The 18,854-nt window shown below is 44.0% G+C and overlaps 1 protein-coding gene across 1 annotated transcript in view; it reads left to right on the plus strand.

The window, feature by feature from the left end:
* Positions 1 to 18,854, plus strand: part of LOC137370077 (proton-coupled zinc antiporter SLC30A8-like) — a 60,245-nt gene that overhangs the window by 24,688 nt on the left and 16,703 nt on the right. Inside the window, exon 4 of the mRNA XM_068032181.1 lies at positions 1,574 to 1,760. Within this exon, the coding sequence (XP_067888282.1) occupies positions 1,574 to 1,760 (187 nt within the window). The remainder of the gene's footprint in view (positions 1 to 1,573; positions 1,761 to 18,854) is intronic.

Below are 18,854 nucleotides of genomic sequence, written 5' to 3' on the forward strand. Positions count from 1 at the left end.
TACACCCAAGTCCACGTCATTAATGCATAGTGGCCCTAATACCAACACCTGTGGGGCACCACTTCCCTCCAGTCTGAAAAATTCACCATTACTCTCTGCCTTTTGTCTCTCAGCCAATTTTGTATCGATGCTGTCACGGACCCTTTAGTTCCACAAGCTTCAATTGTGCGAACAAGTTTTTTTATGTAGCACTTGCTACACTCAAATGCCTTTGAAACTCCATATACACAATATCAACTGTAATGCAGACATCAACCCTCTCTGTTATTTCATCGAAGAACCCAAGTTTGTCAGACACGATTTACCTGTAATAAATTTGTGTGGCTATCATTTATTCACTGATATTTCAAGTGATATTTCATTTTGCCCAGGATTATAGTCTTTAGAGGTTTCTCCACCACTGACATTGGGGTGACTGGCCCAAAGTTATCAGATCTATCCGCCTCCCATTTTTTGAACAGAAGTGTAATATTTTCAGGTTTCCAGTTCTCTGGCATCACTCCCATATCCAAGGAGGATTGAAAGATTCTGGTCAAAGCCCCTGCTATTTCTCCCCCTTCCCTCAGCAACCAACAATGCATCCCATCTGGTCCTGGTGACATTTCTATTTTGAGCTCTGACAACCTTTTAAGTACCTCCTCTTTATTTTTTATCCTATCCAATTTCTCTGTCTCTTCTTCCTTTACTTTAACATTGTTAGAATCCTCTTTTTTAATGAAGGCAGATGCAAAGTACACATTTAGTACTTGAGAATGTCATCTGCCTCCTTTAGAAGATTTCCTTTATGGTCACTAGCCGACCCATCCTTTATTGTTTATATGTTTATAAAAGACTTTAGAATTCCCTTTTACGTTATCTTCTAATCTTTTCTCATGCATTCCTTTTGCCCCCTCACTTCCTTTTTCAATTCTCTGCATCTTCTGTATTCTGCTTCATTCTCTACTATGTTAAAAACCTGATTTCTGCGGTATTATTGCAGCGCGATCAGAAAGCAAAACACTAATATTCTTATTTACTTCTAAATGTCCTGGGCTATAATATATTGTTCTAGTTTGAAATCATTATGTTTCTGCCAAATATTTGTAGATTAATAAAACATATACTTTAAAAATAAAGCATTTGCATTTTTATAGCACCTTTCATGGCTTCAGGATGTCCGAAAGCCAATTAAGTACTTCTGCAGTATAAGTGATTATTGAGTAATTGTATTGTAGGAAATTTGGGCACAAATAGCATTGAGTCTGTTGTCGGGCATAGGTTGAACTTACAACCTTCAAATTCAGAGGCAAGAGTGCTACCACTGAACCAAGGCTAACGTTTTTCTTAGAAATATGTATTAGAAAATCCCAATTCAGGAGAATAAAATCTTTTAACTCTTAATATGAAAGAAAATGATATTTAATCAAACTGTGCAGAAGCAGAAACTTGACCACATATTACTATTTTTGTGATGAGACAGACCTGAAAACTCAAATCATGATATTCAATGTATATAAATTCTGTTTAATAGCTATTCATTACAGCTTCCTATTGAAACTTAAAAGCAAAATTCAACTAATCTTATCTTTTCCAGAATGGGATTGGCACTTTATCAGGGTGGTCATGGTCACAGCCACACTGCAACTTACATCGAACATTCAGCGGAATCAGTTCACAGTCATCAACCAAATGCCAGCATTCGAGCTGCTTTCATCCATGTTGTGGGAGATTTCTTACAAAGCATTAGTGTGCTAATTAGCGCCCTTATAATTTTCTTCAAGGTCAGTTATCATATTATAATTTGTCGATAGTTTTGGGTCAACAAAACTTTTCAAGTTCCATTTTATTTGGTTATATTACAAAACCACATAGATGGACAAATCATGCATGCTGCCCTGGTACACCTTGACTGAGGCTGCAAGTTAAACTTATCAGAAAACAACTTTTTTCCAAGCTATACATTCGCACCCATATTGGAGGAGGGAACACTTTATTTCTGCTACTTCAAACTGGAACTGTTGTTGCATGACTATTTGAAAAGTTGAGTTCACAAAGCAAGTTTACAACACTACCAACCAGACCCATTTTCATTGACGCACACACAAGCTTCATTATAGAGTGGACATTTGGCTGTCATTCTGTGCACTTTTCTAAATCTTAGCATCTCAACATTATCTCTATCTTTGCTGCAAAAGATGCTACATAATAGTATGCAGTAGGCCTAGTCAGGAGAGGGTACCCTAAAGTTAAATTGACCAATCAGAATAAGGAATGTTCAAATTCTTGGAGCCAGCGATCATAGAGGTCATAGCTGCCAGAGCGTCATTGTGGAGGGGCAACCCCTTCACTGGACCTATGGCTATGATGGGTGTGGGAGTGGTGGTTTCCTAGCTGAATGGAGTGCTGCCCCCCAACCCGGATCTGCCACTGGGAGGCTGTGTTTCAGCCTCAGCAGGGGGCTGGCATACTGACTGGAAAATTCCAACCCCGTGTGTAGAGTGGCCATAATTGGCCCGTTAGTTGGCCTAATTTCATCTCTTTCTTTTAGTTTCGGTGACTGCAGCTTTGATAGTAACGGAGGTGTGTGAACGGGCTTACAGCTGTGAAGTCAATTTCTGTGTAAGTTTAAAAGTGAATTCCCTTTTGTTTTCGGAGGACCAGGGGACTGCTGGGTAAGTAAAAAGTATATATTTGTGTGGTTTAAAATCTCTTTCTTTTAGTTTCGGTGACTGCAGCTTTGATAGTAACGGAGGTGCGTGAATGGGCTTACAGTTGTGAAGTCAATTTCTGTGTAAGTTTAAAAGTGAATTCCCTTTTGTTTTCGGAGGACCAGGGGACTGCTGGGTAAGTAAAAAGTATATATTTGTGTGGTTTAAAATCTCTTTCTTTTAGTTTCGGTGACTGCAGCTTTGATAGTAACGGAGGTGCGTGAACGGGCTTACAGCTGTGAAGTCAATTTCTGTGTAAGTTTAAAAGTGAATTCCCTTTTGTTTTCGGAGGACCAGGGGACTGCTGGGTAAGTAAAAAGTATATATTTGTGTGGTTTAAAATCTCTTTCTTTTAGTTTCGGTGACTGCAGCTTTGATAGTAACGGAGGTGCGTGAACGGGCTTACAGCTGTGAAGTCAATTTCTGTGTAAGTTTAAAAGTGAATTCCCTTTTGTTTTCGGAGGACCAGGGGACTGCTGGGTAAGTAAAAAGTATATATTTGTGTGGTGGCTGTACCCAAGACACTACACGTGTAGTGTCTCCCACCCACCCTCCTCCTCCAACCAAAAAAAAAGGACTCTGGTGTGTTGATAAGGTAAGCTTTTTATTTAAGAAGTTCTGTCCGTTGGATTGCTAACCTAACAAGTTTTGACTTTTTGTTTTTGGTTTTTCAGTAGATTTGTTGGGAATTTGGAATAGTGGGAATGGAGGTTAAGGCAGTTGTATGTTCCTCCTGCAGAATGTGGGAGGTAAGGGTCGCCAAGAGTGTCCCTGCTGACTGCATCTGTGGGAAGTGCACCCAACTCCAGCTCCTCGAGAACCGCGTTAGGGAACTGGAGCTGGAGCTGGATGAACTTCGGATCATTCGGGAGGCGGAGGAGGTTATTGAGAGGAGTTATGGGGAGGTAGTCACACCTCAGGTAAAAGAAGTAGGTAGATGGGTTACCGTCAGGGGAAGGAGAGGGAACCAGCAGGCAGTGCAGGGATCCCCTGTGGCCGTTTCCCTCAACAACAGGTATACCGTTTTGGATACTGTTGCGGGGGACGACTTACCAGGGGTAAGCAATGGGGTACAGGTATCTGGCACAGAGTCTGTCCCTGTTGCTCAGAAGGGAAGGGGGAAGAGGAGCAGAACATTAGTCATTGGGGACTCCATAGTTAGGGGAACAGATAGGAGGTTCTGTGGGAACGAGAGAGACTCATGGTTGGTATGTTGCCTCCCAGGTGCCAGGGTTCGTGATGTCTCGGATCGTGTTTTTGGGATCCTTAAGGGGGAGGGGGAGCAGCCCCAAGTCGTGGTCCACATAGGCACCAACGACATAGGTAGGAAGAGAGATGGAGATTTAAGACAGAAATTCAGGGAGCTAGGGTGGAAGCTTAGAGCGAGAACAAACAGAGTTGTTATCTCTGGGTTGTTGCCCGTGCCACGTGATAGCGAAGCGAGGAATAGGGAGAGAGAGGAGTTGAACACGTGGCTGCAGGGATGGTGCAGGAGGGAGGGTTTTGGTTTCCTGGATAATTGGGGCTCTTTCTGGGGTAGGTGGGACCTCTACAAACAGGATGGTCTTCACCTGAACCAGAGGGGTACCAATATCCTGCGGGGGAGGTTTGCTAGTGCTCTTCGGGGGGGTTTAAACTAATTCAGCAGGGGAATGGGAACCTAAATTGTAGTGCCAGTGTACAGGATGTTGAGAGCAGTGAGGTCAGGGATATGGTTACAAGGACGCAAGAGGGCACTGGCAAGCAAGAACCTGGTTTAAAGTGTGTCTATTTCAACGCCAGGAGCATCCGGAATAAGGTGGGTGAGCTTGCAGCATGGGTTGGTACCTGGGATCTCGATGTAGTGGCCATTTCGGAGACATGGGTAGAGCAGGGGCAGGAATGGATGTTGCAGATTCCGGGATTTAGATGTTTCAGTAAGAACAGAGAAGATGGTAAAAGAGGGGGGGGTGTGGCATTGTTAATCAAGGAGAGTATTACAGCGACAGAAAGGACGTTTGAGGACTCGTCTACTGAGGTAGTATGGGCCGAGGTTAGAAACAGGAGAGGTGAGGTTACCCTGTTGGGAGTCTTTTATAGACCTCCGAATAGTTCCAGAGATGTAGAGGAAAGGATAGCGAAGATGATTCTCGACAGGGGCAAGAGTAACAGGGTAGTTGTTATGGGGGACTTTAACTTTCCAAATATCGACTGGAAATACTATAGTTCGAGTACTTTAGATGGGTCAGTTTTTGTCCAGTGTGTGCAGGAGGGTTTTCTGACACAGTATGTAGACAGGCCAACCAGGGGCGATGCCACATTGGATTTGGTACTGGGAAATGAACCCGGCCAGGTGTTAGATTTAGATGTAGGTGAGCACTTTGGTGATAGTGATCACAATTCGGTTAGGTTTACATTAGCGATGGGCAGGGACAGGTATATACCGCAGGGCAAGAATTATAGCTGGGGGAAAGGAAATTATGATGCGATTAGGCAAGATTTAGGATGCGTAGGATGGGGAAGGAAACTGCAGGGGATGGGAACAATCGAGATGTGGAGCTTATTCAAGGAGCAGCTACTGTGTGTCCTTGATAAGTATGTACCTGTGAGGCAGGGAGGAAGTTGTCGTGCGAGGGAGCCGTGGTTTACTAAAGAACTTGAAGCGCTTGTCAAGAGGAAGAAGGCGGCTTATGTTAGGATGAGACGTGAAGGCTCAGTTAGGGCGCTTGAGGGCTACAAGCTAGCCAGGAAGGATCTAAAGGGAGAGCTAAGAAGAGCAAGGAGAGGACACGAGAAGTCATTGGTGGATAGGATCAGGGAAAACCCTAAGGCTTTCTATAGGTATATCAGGAATAAAAGAATGACTAGAGTTAGATTAGGGCCAATCAAGGATAGTAGTGGGAAGTTGTGTGTGGAATCAGAGGAGATAGGGGAAGTGTTAAATGAATATTTTGCGTCATTATTTACAGTAGAGAAAGAAAATGTTGTTGAGAATACTGAGATTCAGGCTACTAGGCTAGATGGGATTGAGGTTCACAAGGAGGAGGTGTTAGCAATTTTGGAAAGTGTGAAAATAGATAAGTCCCCTGGGCCAGATGGGATTTATCCTAGGATTCTCTGGGAAGCTAGGGAGGAGATTGCAGAGCCTTTGTCCTTGATCTTTATGTCGTCATTGTCGACAGGTATAGTGCCGGAAGACTGGAGGATAGCAAATGTTGTCCCCTTGTTCAAGAAGGGGAGTAGAGACAGCCCTGGTAATTATAGACCTGTGAGCCTTACTTCGGTTGTGGGTAAAATGTTGGAAAAGGTTATAAGAGACAGGATTTATAATCATCTTGAAAAGAATAAGTTCATTAGAGATAGTCAGCATGGTTTTGTGACGGGTAGGTCGTGCCTCACAAACCTTATTGAGTTTTTCGAGAAGGTGACCAAACAGGTGGATGAGGGTAAAGCAGTGGATGTGGTGTATATGGATTTCAGTAAGGCGTTTGATAAGGTTCCCCACGGTAGGCTATTGCAGAAAATACGGACGTATGGGGTTGAAGGTGATTTAGAGCTTTGGATCAGAAATTGGCTAGCTGAAAGAAGACAGAGGGTGGTGGTTGATGGCAAATGTTCATCCTGGAGTTTAGTTACTAGTGGTGTACCGCAAGGATCTGTTTTGGGGCCACTGCTGTTTGTCATTTTTATAAATGACCTGGAAGAGGGTGTAGAAGGGTGGGTTAGTAAATTTGCAGATGACACTAAGTTCGGTGGAGTTGTGGATAGTGCCGAAGGATGTTGTAGGGTACAGAGCGACATAGATAGGCTGCAGAGCTGGGCTGAGAGATGGCAAATGGAGTTTAATGCGGAAAAGTGTGAGGTGATTCACTTTGGAAGGAGTAACAGGAATGCAGAGTACTGGGCTAATGGGAAGATTCTTGGTAGTGTAGATGAACAGAGAGATCTTGGTGTCCAGGTGCATAAATCCCTGAAGGTTGCTAACCAGGTTAATAGGGCTGTTAAGAAGGCATATGGTGTGTTAGCTTTTATTAGTAGGGGGATCGAGTTTCGGAGCCACGAGGTCATGCTGCAGCTGTACAAAACTCTGGTGAGACCGCACCTGGAGTATTGCGTGCAGTTCTGGTCACCGCATTATAGGAAGGATGTGGAAGCTATGGAAAGGGTGCAGAGGAGATTTACTAGGATGTTGCCTGGTATGGAGGGAAGGTCTTACGAGGAAAGGCTGAGGGACTTGAGGTTGTTTTCGTTGGAGAGAAGGAGGAGGAGAGGTGACTTAATAGAGACATATAAGATAATCAGAGGGTTAGATAGGGTGGATAGTGAGACTCTTTTTCCTCGGATGGTGATGGCAAACACGAGGGGACATAGCTTCAAGTTGAGGGGTGATAGATATAGGACAGATGTGAGAGGTAGTTTCTTTACTCAGAGAGTAGTAAGGGCGTGGAACGCCCTGCCTGCAGCAGTAGTAGATTCGCCAACTTTAAGGGCATTTAAGTGGTCATTGGATAGATATATGGATGAAAATGGAATCGTGTAGGTCAGATGGTTTCACAGTTCGGCGCAACATCGAGGGCCGAAGGGCCTGTACTGCGCTGTAATGTTCTAATTCTAATTCTAATTGGCTACCTTGCCGCTTGCGGGTGAGTAACTGTCACCTCTCCTCCAAATCCTGCCTCCATGAAAATTGCCAGGAGACAGGACCATAGTAGGAGACCAGCAAGCTGGTCAGTAGCAGGAAATTGAGGGCCCCATGACTCTCATTCATTGTGTGGGTTCTGTTTGAGCAGATGTTTAGCATCCGTCATTCTAACCAATGTTCCCCTACAGTTTTTATGGGCATTTCCAAAGAACAAGGTATCTATTTCAGTGGCACCCAGCACTTTGTGTCATGCACTGGTAAAGGCACTTCCAACAAGAGAATTTAAGTAATGATGTACAGAACCTGTGACCAGGAGCAGAGAGTCAGAGGGCCAGTTCATCATCATCCTCAGCTGCAGAGTTCTAGGATCAGGACCTCAAAGGGTCTGCATTTAAAAGAAGGGTACTATCTGAGCTCTAGTTATCAAAACAGTTACCTGGCATCCTGCAAAATCAGGTAACTATGTAGGGGTCCTATTTTCCACAGCTGTGCAGTTGTGAATGACTGTTGCACAGAACAACAGCTCACCATGGAGCATGTGGCAACTCCAGTATTATCTCCACTAGATCCCCTGGTAACAAGAGAACCTCAAACCTGTTAACAGATCAAGGTTTCTTCTTCCTTGTAACATATATGTGGACAGTGAAAACAGTTAATGCTATGTGATAGATTATTTACCTACTTTGAAAAGAATTAAGAAATTTGTCATTATACCTATAGATTGAGTTGATCAAATGTACCACAGAGCATTGTACTTTCTGTGCTTCTGAGACCATGGAAGTATCATCTGTAGAAACCAAATGGCTTTCATTTATATACATGCCGAATGTATGTTAAAGATCTCAACAATAATTTCATTCTTCAGTTCCAGTTCTGTGTAATATTCTGCAAATGTACTCTTCGCATCATTTTCCTGAGTGTGTGCTCCCAGTTTTCTGATAGACACTTTTCCCACCATGTATTCAGAAAAATACTCACGATAATATATATCTGTTCAGCGGAGAGTTTCATATGTTGACTTTTTTTATTAAAATAAAACCACCCACTTTGTATAAATTTAACATGCATCTCTGAATTTCTAGTAGATTAATGGTTATGCAGCTATTTGTTTGAACTCTGTAATGAATATTTGTCCAAATTCCCTGTTGAACCAGCATCTCCAAATTCCCTGGTAATGCTTTCTTTATTATCTTGTTTACCCATTGTATACAGATTTAGGCTTGGATCATCTCAAATTTTAGTTGAGGGACAAATTAATCAATTTTTTTTACTTAATTCATAGGATGTCAACGTCGCTGGCAAGGCCAGTATTTATTGCCCATCTCTAATTGTCCATAAGAAAGTGGTGGTGAGCTACCTTCTTGAACCACTGCAGTCCATGTGGTCTATATGCACCCATAGTGCTGTTTGGAAGTGAATTCCAGAATTTTGACCCAGTGACAGTGAAGGAACGGCGATATAGTTTTAAGTCAGAATGATGTATGACTTGGAGGGGAACTTGCGGGTGGTGGTGGTCCCATGTGCCTGCTGCCCTTGTCCTTCTAGGTGGTAGAGGTCACTGGTTTGGAAGGTGCTGTCAGAAGGAACCTTGGCAAGGTTCTGCAGTGCATCTTGTAGATAGCACACACTGCTGCCGCTGTGCGCTGGTGGTGAAGGGAGTGAATCTTTAAGGTAGTGGATGGGTGCTAATCAAGCACGCTTCTTTATCCTGAATGGTGTTGAACTTCTTGAGTGTTGTTGGAGCTGCACTCATCCAGACAAGTGAAGAGTATTCCATGACACTCCTCACTTGTGCCTAATAGATGGTGGGCAGGTTTTGGGGAGTTTGGGCACTGAATTTTATCCTGAGACCGTGCCCCCCCCAACCCGTGTTTTAGATTCCCTGACAAGTGGAAACAATTTCTCAGTGTCTATCCTATACAACTCCTTCAGATTCTTCTATGTTTGAATGAGATTGCCTCTCATTCTTCTAAACTCCAGAGAATACAGGTCCAATTTACTTAGCCTCTCATCATAGCACAATCCCCTCATCCCAGGAACCAATTCAGTGAACCTTTGCTGTACCGCCTCCCCGCCGCCAATGCAAGTATATCCTTCCTTAAATGTGGAGACCAAAACTGCACATAGTATTCCAGATGTGACTTCACCAAAACTCTGTACAATTGTAGCAAGATTTCTTTATTCCTGTACTCTAATCCCCTTGCAATAAAGGCCATCATGCCATTTGCCTTCCTAATTGCTGGCTGTACCTGCATGCTAACTTTCTGCGTTCCTTATATAAGCACACCCAAGTTTGAACATCAACACTTACAAGTTTTACACCGTTTAAAAAAAAATCTGCTTTTCTATTCTTACGACCAAAGTGAATAACTTCACACTTCCCTACATTATATTCCATCTGCCATCTTGTTACCCACTCACTTAACCTGTCTATATTTCTTTGCAGCCTCTGTCCTCCCCACAGCTTACCTTTCCACCTAACTTTGTATCATCAAACTTAGATACATTACTCTCTGTCTCTTCATCTAAACCATTGATATAGATTGCAAATAGCTGAGGCCCCAGCACTGATCCATGCGGCAATCCATTATTCACTGCCTCCCAACTTGAAAATGCCCCGTTTATGCCCACTCTTTGCTTCCTGTCTCTTAACCAATCCTCTCTCCATGCCAATATATTACCCCCAAATCCATGAGCCCATATCTTGCCTATTAACCTTTTGTGTGGGACTTTATCGAATGCCTTTTGGAAATCCAGGTATACTGCATCTACGGGTTCCCCTTTATCTACCCTACAAGTTACATCCTCAAAAATCTCAAATAAGTTTGCCAAACAGGATTTCCCTTTAGTAAAGCTGTGTTGACTTGTTCTAATCATACTGTGCTTTTCTAAGTGCATTAAGAATTAACCTAACAACCAATTTAAGATTGGCAGTCAGGCTTGCAGTGTGGCGCATTTGGAAAGATTGACAGAATGGCAAAGGAGGAGAGGTAGCCCTGATAGTAAAGGATAGCATAAGGACATTTGTGAGAAAGGATCTAGCCTCAGAAGATCATGAAGTAGAATCAGTATGGGTACTGGAAGCTACATATATTAATACACAGGGGCCCGTTCTTTGCAGACAGAAAGAACATGTACACACATTGCGCCTGTTGCAGCTAAATAAAATAAGTGACAGTCATTCGCTGGTTCATTCCTCAGGGCAATGCCTTGACCAATCAAAGTCAAGCTGCCTGGTTTAAATTTCAAACAAAGCTTGTCCGTTAAAGTCAGTCGCCATAATCTGGTGCATTCTCCATGGCAATGCCTCTACCAATCAATCAGAATCCACTTGCCAATTGGTCAGCACTCTCTTCTCTTACAGTGTAAATTTGTTGTTTCCCTTACATTGGTATTCTTGAGAGTTGTCCTGCTGAGTGTAAGATGAAAAGCTTCGACAAAATGTCGCTATTTTCAGGAATGTATTTTTGTTGTACATTTTGAATTGTTTCTTTAAAGGTTTCCCACTGTTTATTTATCGCCATACTTTGACTATTTAGCCAATTTACCTTAGCCAGTTCTCCCCTCGTACCAACGTAAAAAAAGTTAACAGTGACATCACAGGAAAGCTGCAAGATGATTAGTTGGTGAGTAATAGCTGTTAGTGCCTGGAAATAGCTCTAAAAAAATCAGGGAAAGTTCTTTTTTTCAACCTACCTTTATAAGTGATAAGGTTAGTACTACTAAAGTGTGTTTTTTTAAAATTAGTGTAATTTATTAAAGACTTTAGACTGTAGTGGGTAGTGTTTGGAGTAGAACAAGGCCCCTAGCGTAATCAGTATTTTTTAATTAAAGGGAGTAACTAAGTAACCTAAAGGTAAGTCCTGGCAGGAGAGCTCGCTCCCGTGATATGCTCCTCCTGCACTATGTGGGAAATCAGGGACGCTTCCAGTGTCCCTGACGACCATGTGTGCAGGAAGTGTATCCATTTGCAGCTACTGGCTACCCGCATTACGAAGCTGGAGCTGCGGGTGGATTCACTGTGGAGTATCCACGATGCTGAGGACATCGTGGATAGAACGTTTAGCCAGGTGGTCACACCGTAGGTAATGGCTGCACAGGTAGAAGAGGGATGAGTGACCACCAGGTGGAGTAGTAGGCGCAGGCAGGTAGTGCAGGAGTCCCATATGGCCGTCCCCCTCTCAAACAGATATATCACTTTGAATACTGTTGGGGGGGTGGGGGGGATGGCCTCCCAGAGGAAAGCAGCAACAGCCAAGTTTGTGGCACCACGGATTGCTCTGCTGCACAGCAGGGGGGAAAAAGACTGGGAGACCCATAGAAATAGGAGATTCAATTGTAAGGGGAACAGACAGGCATTTCTGTGGCCGCAAACAAGACTCCAGGATGGTGTGTTGCCTCCCTGGTGCTAGGGTCAAGGATGTCTCGGAGCGGCTGCAGGACATTCTGAAGGGGGAAGGTGATCAGCCAGTGGTTGTGGAATAGGTTGGTACCAACGACATAGGTAGAAAAAGGGATGAGGTCATGCAAGATGAATTTAAGGAGCTAGGAGCTAAATTAAAAAAGCAGGACCTCAAAGGTAGTAATCTCAGGATTACTTCCTGTGCCACGTGTTAGTGAGTATAGGAACAGGAGAATAGTCCAGATGAATGCATGGCTGGAGAAATGGTGCAGGAGGGAGGGATTTAGATTCCTGGGATATTGGGTCTGGTTCTGGGGAATGTGGGACCTGTACAAGTGGGACGGGTTACACCCAGGCAGGACCGGAACCAATGTCCTCGCAGGGGCATTTGCTGGTGCTGTTGGGGAGGATTTAAACTAGAATGGTAGGGGATGGGAACCTGAGTGGGGGAACTGAGGAGGAGGAAACAAGGATAGAAACCAAAGACAGGAAACAAAAAGGCAAAAGTGGAAGGCATAGAAATCAAGGGCAAGAAACAAATAGGGTGATAGTGCGAAATAATGCTAAGATGACTTCTTTTGGGCCTCCTTATCTCGAGAGACAATGGATACGCGCCTGGAGGTGGTCAGTCAGTAAGATGACTAAGAATGTTAAAAAGACAAGCCTAAAGGCATTGGGTCTCAATGCGCGGAGTATTCGCAATAAGGTAGGCGAACTAACCACGCAAATAGATGTAAATGGATACGATATAGTTGCGATTACGGAGCTATGGCTGCAGGGTGACCAAGGATGGGAAGTGAACATCTAAGGGTATTCAATATTTGGGAAGGACAGGCAAAAAGGGAAAGGAGGTGGAGTAGCATTGTTAGTAAATGAGGAAATCAATACAATAGTGAGGAAGGATATTAGCTCACAGTGGCGCAGTGGTTAGCACTGCAGCCTTACAGCTGCAGCAACCCGGGTTCGATTCTGGGTACTGCCCGTGCGGAGTTTGCAAGTTTTCCCTGTGACCGCGTGGGTTTTCGCCGGGTGCTCCGGTTTCCTGCCACAGCCAAAGACTTGCAGGTTGATAGGTAAATTTAAATTGCCCCTAGTATGGGAAGGTGGTAGGGAAAGTGAGGGAAGGTGGAGATGTGGTAGGAATATTGGATTAATGTAGGATTAGTATAAATGGGTGGTTGATGGTCAGCACAGACTCAGTGGGCCGAAGGGCCTGTTTCAGTGCTGTATCTCTAAATATAAATAAATGCTGGTGTGGAATCTGTATGGGTGAAGCTAAGAAACACCAAGGGGCAGAAAACATGGGTGAGGGTTGTATATAGACCCCCAAACAGCAGTGATGATGTAGAGGATGGGATTAAACATGAAATTAGAGACGCATGCAATAAGGGTGCAGCTGTAATTATGGGTGATTTTAATGTGCATATAGATTGGGCAAACCAAATTAGCAATAAAACTGTAGAGGAGGAATTTCTGGAGTGTGTACGTGAAGGTTTTTTGGACCAATACATTGAGGAACCAACTAGAGAACAGTCCATCCTAGACTGGGTATTGAGTAATGAGAAAGGATTAGTTAACAATCTTGTGCAGGGGAAGAGCGACCATAACATGATAGAATTCTTCATTAAGATGGAGAGTGAGAGAGTTGATTCAGAGACTAGGTCCCGAATCTAAATAAAGGAAACTATGAAGGTATGAGGCGGGAGTTGGCTGTGATAGATTGGGGAACGTTACTTAAAGGGTTGACAGTGGATAGGCAATGGCTCGCATTTAAAGAGCGCTTGGATGAATTACAACAATTGTTCATTCCTGTCTAAGTGCAAAAATAAAACAGGAAGGGTGGCTCAACCGTGGCTTACAAAAGAAATTAGGGATAGTATTAGATCCAAGGAGGAGAAATATAAAATGGCCAGAACAAGCAGCAAACCTGAGGATTGGAAGCAGTTTAGAATTCAGCAAAGGAGGACAAAGGGATTGATTAAGAAGAGGAAAATAGAGTATGAGGGTAAGCTTGCAGAGAACATAAAATCTGACTGTAAAAGCTTCTATAGATATGTGAAGAGATGAAGACATATGTGGATCCCTTACAGTCAAACGGGGGAATTTATAATGGGGAACAAAGAAATGGCAGACCAATTAAATACATACTTTGGTTCTGTCTTCACAAAAGGAGGACACAAATTACCTCCCAGAAATGTTGGGGAACATAGGGTCTAGTGAGAAGGAGGAACTGTATGAAATCAGTATTAGTAGGGAAATGGTGTTAGGGAAATTGATGTGATTGAAGGCCAATAGATCCCCAGGGCCTGATAATCTACACCCCAGAGTACTTAAGAAAGTGGCCCGAGAAATAGTAGATGCATTGCTGGTCAATTTTCAAAATTCTATAGACTCCGAAACAGTTCCAAAGGATTGGAGGGTAGCTAATTAAACCCCACTATTTAAAAAAGGAGGTAGAGAGAAAACACAGAATTATAGACCGGTTAGCCTGACATCAGTAGTGGGGAAAATGCTAGAGTCCATTATAAAAGATGTAATAGCAGAGCACTTGGAAAACAATGACCGGATCAGATAAAGGCAACATGGATTTACGAAAGGGAAATCATGCTTGACAAATCTATTGAAATTTTTTTGAGGATGTAACTAGGAGAGTAGATAAGGGAGAACCAATGGATGTGGTGTATTTGGACTTTCAGAAGGCTTTCGATAGGTCCCACATAAGAGATTAGCGTCCAAAATTAAAGCACATGGGATTGGGGGTAAGGTACTGACATGGATAGAGAACTGGTTGGCAGACAGGGAACAAAAAGTAGGAATAAATGGGTCTTTTTCCGAGCGGCAGGCAGTGACTAGTGGGGTGCTGCAGGGATCAGTGCTAGGACACTAGCTATTCACAATATATATTAATGATCTGGATGAGGGAATTAAATGTAATATATCCAAGTTTGCAGATGACACAAAGCTGGGTGGGAGTGTGAGCTGTGAGGAGGATACAGAGAAGCTCTAGTGTGATTTGGACAGGTTGAGTGAGTGGGCAAATACATGGCAGATGCAGTATAATGTGGATAAATGTGAGGTTATCCACTTTGGTAGCAAAAACAGGAAGGCAAATTATTATCTGAACAGCGATAGATTGGGAAAGGGGGAGGTGCAGCGAGACCTGGGTGTCCTTGTGCACCAGTTGCTGAAAGTAAGCATGCAGGTGCAACAGGCAGTTAAGAAGGCAAATGGTATGTTGGCCTTCATAGCGAGAGGATTCGAGTACAGGAGCAAGGATGTGGTGAGACCACATTTGGAGTATTGTGTTGAGTTTTGGTCTCCTTATCTGAGGAAGGATGTTCTTGCTATGGAGGGAGTGCAGCGAAGGTTCACCAGACTGATTCCTGGGATGGCAGGACTGACGTATGCAGAGAGATTGGGTCGATTATGCTTGTATTCGCTAGAGTTTAGAAGAATGAGAGGGGATCTCAGAGAAACCTGTAAAATTCTAACAGGACTGAACAGACTAGATGCAGGAAGGATGTTCCCGATGGCAGGGGAGTACAGGACCAGGGGTCACAGTCTAGGATAAGGGGTAAGCCATTTAGGACTGAGATGAGGAGAGATTTCTTCATCCAGAGAGTAGTGAACCTGTGGAATTCTCTACCACGGAAAGCAGTTGAGGCTAAATCATTAAATATATTCAACAAAGAGTTAGATATAGTTCTTAGGGCTAATGGGATCAAGGGATACAGGGAGAAAGGGAACAGGTTACTGAGTTTGGATGATCAGCCACGATTGTATTAAATGGTGGAGCAGGCTTGAAGGGCCAAATGACCTGTTCCTGCTCCTATTTTTTCTATGTTTCTAATTGGTTGGCTTTGTTTGAGTTTAAGATTCTTGTTTGTGATTGCAGTATGTCACTTTCAAACTTAACATGGCATTCAGTGGTATTATGATCACTATTTCCCAGTAGATCTTTTACTGTGACATTGCTAATTAACCCTGCTTTATTACACAATACTAGATCTAAGATAGCTTTATCCCTAGTTGGTTCCACAACCTATTGCTCCAAGAAACTGTCCTGAAAACGTTCTTCAGACTCATCTTCTAGACCATTCTTGCCAATTTCATTGACCCAGTCTATATGAAGATTAAAATCCTCCCACGATTATTTCATTACCTTTGTTACAAGCTCCAATTATGTCTTGTTTCATGTTCTGTCCAACGGTATAACTACTGTTAGAGGGCCTATAAACTACTCACACCAATGTTTTCTGATTCTTGCTATTCCTAATTTCCACCCATACTGATTCTACTTCATGATCATCTGAGGCTAGATCCTTTCTCACTATTGTCCTTATGCTATTCTTTACTATCAAGGCTACCTCCTTCTTTGCCATTCTGTCTGTCTTTCCAAAATATTGTGTCCCCTGAAATATTTATTTCCCAACCTTGTAACCATGTCTCTGTAATGGCGATTAGATCGAAATCATTTACCTCTATTTGTGCCACTAGTTCATCTATCTTATTGCAGATGCTTTGCACATTCAGATAAAGAACCTTTAATTTCTATTTCTTTTACTTCTATTCCCTGTAATGACCTTATTCGCTGATGTACAATTTTTGTTAAACTCTCTGTCCCTTCCTGTTCCATTCTGCTTGTCTTTACCCACAATGCTATACTGTTCCAATGCCTCAACCTTTCTCTTTGGATTTCTAAACCTCCCTTCAGCTGAACCTTTTCCCCACCCCCCATTAGTTCACAATCTCTAGCCTTATCTGTTGGCGCACTCTTAAGTTTGAATGCTCTCTCGTTTCTTGCACAGTCTGATTATTATTATACCCTTATACCTATCTTGCTCTCTTCTCCTCACTCCTTTTAAATTGTCATATCGTGATCCCTCGCCCCCACTGTTTAGGTTAAAGCCCTCTGTATGCCCTAGTTATATGACCCGCCAGAACATTGGTCCCAACATGGGTCAGAGGACAAAGTTGCCATTCAAAATTGGGTGGCCACCTGTTCAAAAGGAAGGCCGCAGCTGGCAATGGGGCACGACTATCAGATTTTAGGCCTAGCGGTGATGAAGGGCAACACCCTCTGCAGGAAGGGCAGAGCCCCGAGCAACAGGAGGGCACGGGAGAGGAAAGAGGGACAGGAAGGCAACGGAGGCCATATCCTCAACATAGGATCTGGCGCTGAAGACAAAGCTATCAGGGATGATTGAAACTGCAACTCTCCAGGCAGATGGTCACAGAGATCTGTGACCTCGTTGCCAAAGACCTCGTACTTTGTAGTACTGGTTGTGATGCCCTGCCAGTTGCTGTCAAAGTCACTGTGTCCTTGGACTTCTTCACTTATGGCTGCTTCCAAGGATCAGCTGCGGACTTTGGTGACATCTCACAAATGGCTGCCCACCACTGCATCTCGCTGATCACTGATGCCCCTTTTGCCAGAGCTGGACTGTACATTCATGTCACGGCAGATGCAACCTCGCAGGCGCAGAGGGCATTGGGTTTTGCTGCCATTGTTGGATTCCCCCAGGTGCAGGGCACCATTGATAACATCCATGTGGCCATCAAGTGAGTGACCGCCCACTCAAGTGAGTGGGAGTGACCGCCCACTCAGATTTATCAACAGAAGGTGCTTACACTCCATCAATGTCTAACTGGTCTGTGCCCACAACAAGAGTTTCCTGCATGTATGCACTCACTTTCCTGGCAGTTAACATGACTCCTTGATCCTTCAGCAGTCCGAGATGCCTCAGATGTTCACTCCAACCCCCAAAGTGCATCGATGGATCCTAGGGGACAAGGGATATTCCTTGAAAACATGGCTACTCACTCCTGCATGGGAGCCCCACACAGAGGCACAGCAGAGATACAACCAATGCTACCTGCCCAGTAGAATGGCCATTGGGCATCTGAAGATGCAGTTCCAGTGCTTGGAGCAACTGGGTGGCACCCTCCAATACCCTCCTGCAAGGGTCTCGGTCATTGTGGTGGTCTGTTGTGTTCTTCATAACAGCCCTTTAAAGAGGTGTGGACCTCGAGGATGATGAGACCCTGGAAGGAGACAGCTCCTTGGGGGAGGAGAAGGAATTGGAGGCGGAGGGAGATGGCACTGAACAGAGAAGTGTCCTGGCTGCAGTATGAGCTGGCCGGCATGACTGGGGCATGGAGGGCTCATGAGGATGCCATGAATGCCAGGATCTCCTGACTCAGAGAAGTTTCAACTGAGCCCCTCTGACCCCCAGCTTGAGGGCCATGGCATGAAAGGGAGTCTAAGGTACCTGACACATGTATGGAAAATGCAGCCTTGAAGATCTAATCGCTTACCACCAATAAAGGAAGTGCATCTTCCCAGAGGCTTTCTCCTCACCGTGGAGGATCCCATTACCAATTTCACCACTTCATATCACTTTATCTGTCACAGCGACAATAAAAGGAATCCCAGACATGTGACTTAAATTGTCATCATTTATACAGTGCAAGGAAATGATAACTGTAGACAGAGACGGTAAGAAGACACCCCAGTGACTCACTTAGTGCTCTGCACGACATGGTGGCCTCCTGCTGCCACCCTCCAGGAAGAGGACCTCTCTCCTCTCCCTCATGGCCTCCAACATTAAATCGAGGTCAGCATCAATGAAGCGAGAGTGCCTGGCTTACAGCTCCCGTGATATCTCGCTGTGGAGTTTAGAAGAATGAGAGGCGACTTGAGTGAAACATATAAGATCCTGAGGGGTCTTGACAGGGTGGATGTGGAAAGGATGTTTCCCCTTGTGGAAGAATCTAGAACTAGGGGTCACTATTTAAAAATAAGAGGTTGCCCATTTAAGACAGAGATGAGAATTTATTTCTCTGAGGGTCATGAGTCTTTGGAACTCTCTTCCTCAAAAGGCGGTGGAAGCAGAGTCTTTAAATATTTTTAAGGTAGAGGTAGATAGATTCTTGATAAGCAAGGGGGTGAAAGGTTATTGGTGGTAGGCGGGAATGTGGAGTTGAGGTTACAATCAGATCAGCCATGATCGTGTTGAATAGCGGAGCAGGCTCCAAGGGTCGAGTGGCCTACTCCTGTTCCTAATTCATATGTTACCTCTGGTGCTCTTGAAGGCTTTGGCACAACCTGCAGATTTGTTCCTCAGGACAGCCAGCAGTTTCA

Source organism: Heterodontus francisci, chromosome 5 (genome assembly GCF_036365525.1).
Source record: "Heterodontus francisci isolate sHetFra1 chromosome 5, sHetFra1.hap1, whole genome shotgun sequence".
NCBI lineage: Eukaryota > Metazoa > Chordata > Chondrichthyes > Heterodontiformes > Heterodontidae > Heterodontus > Heterodontus francisci.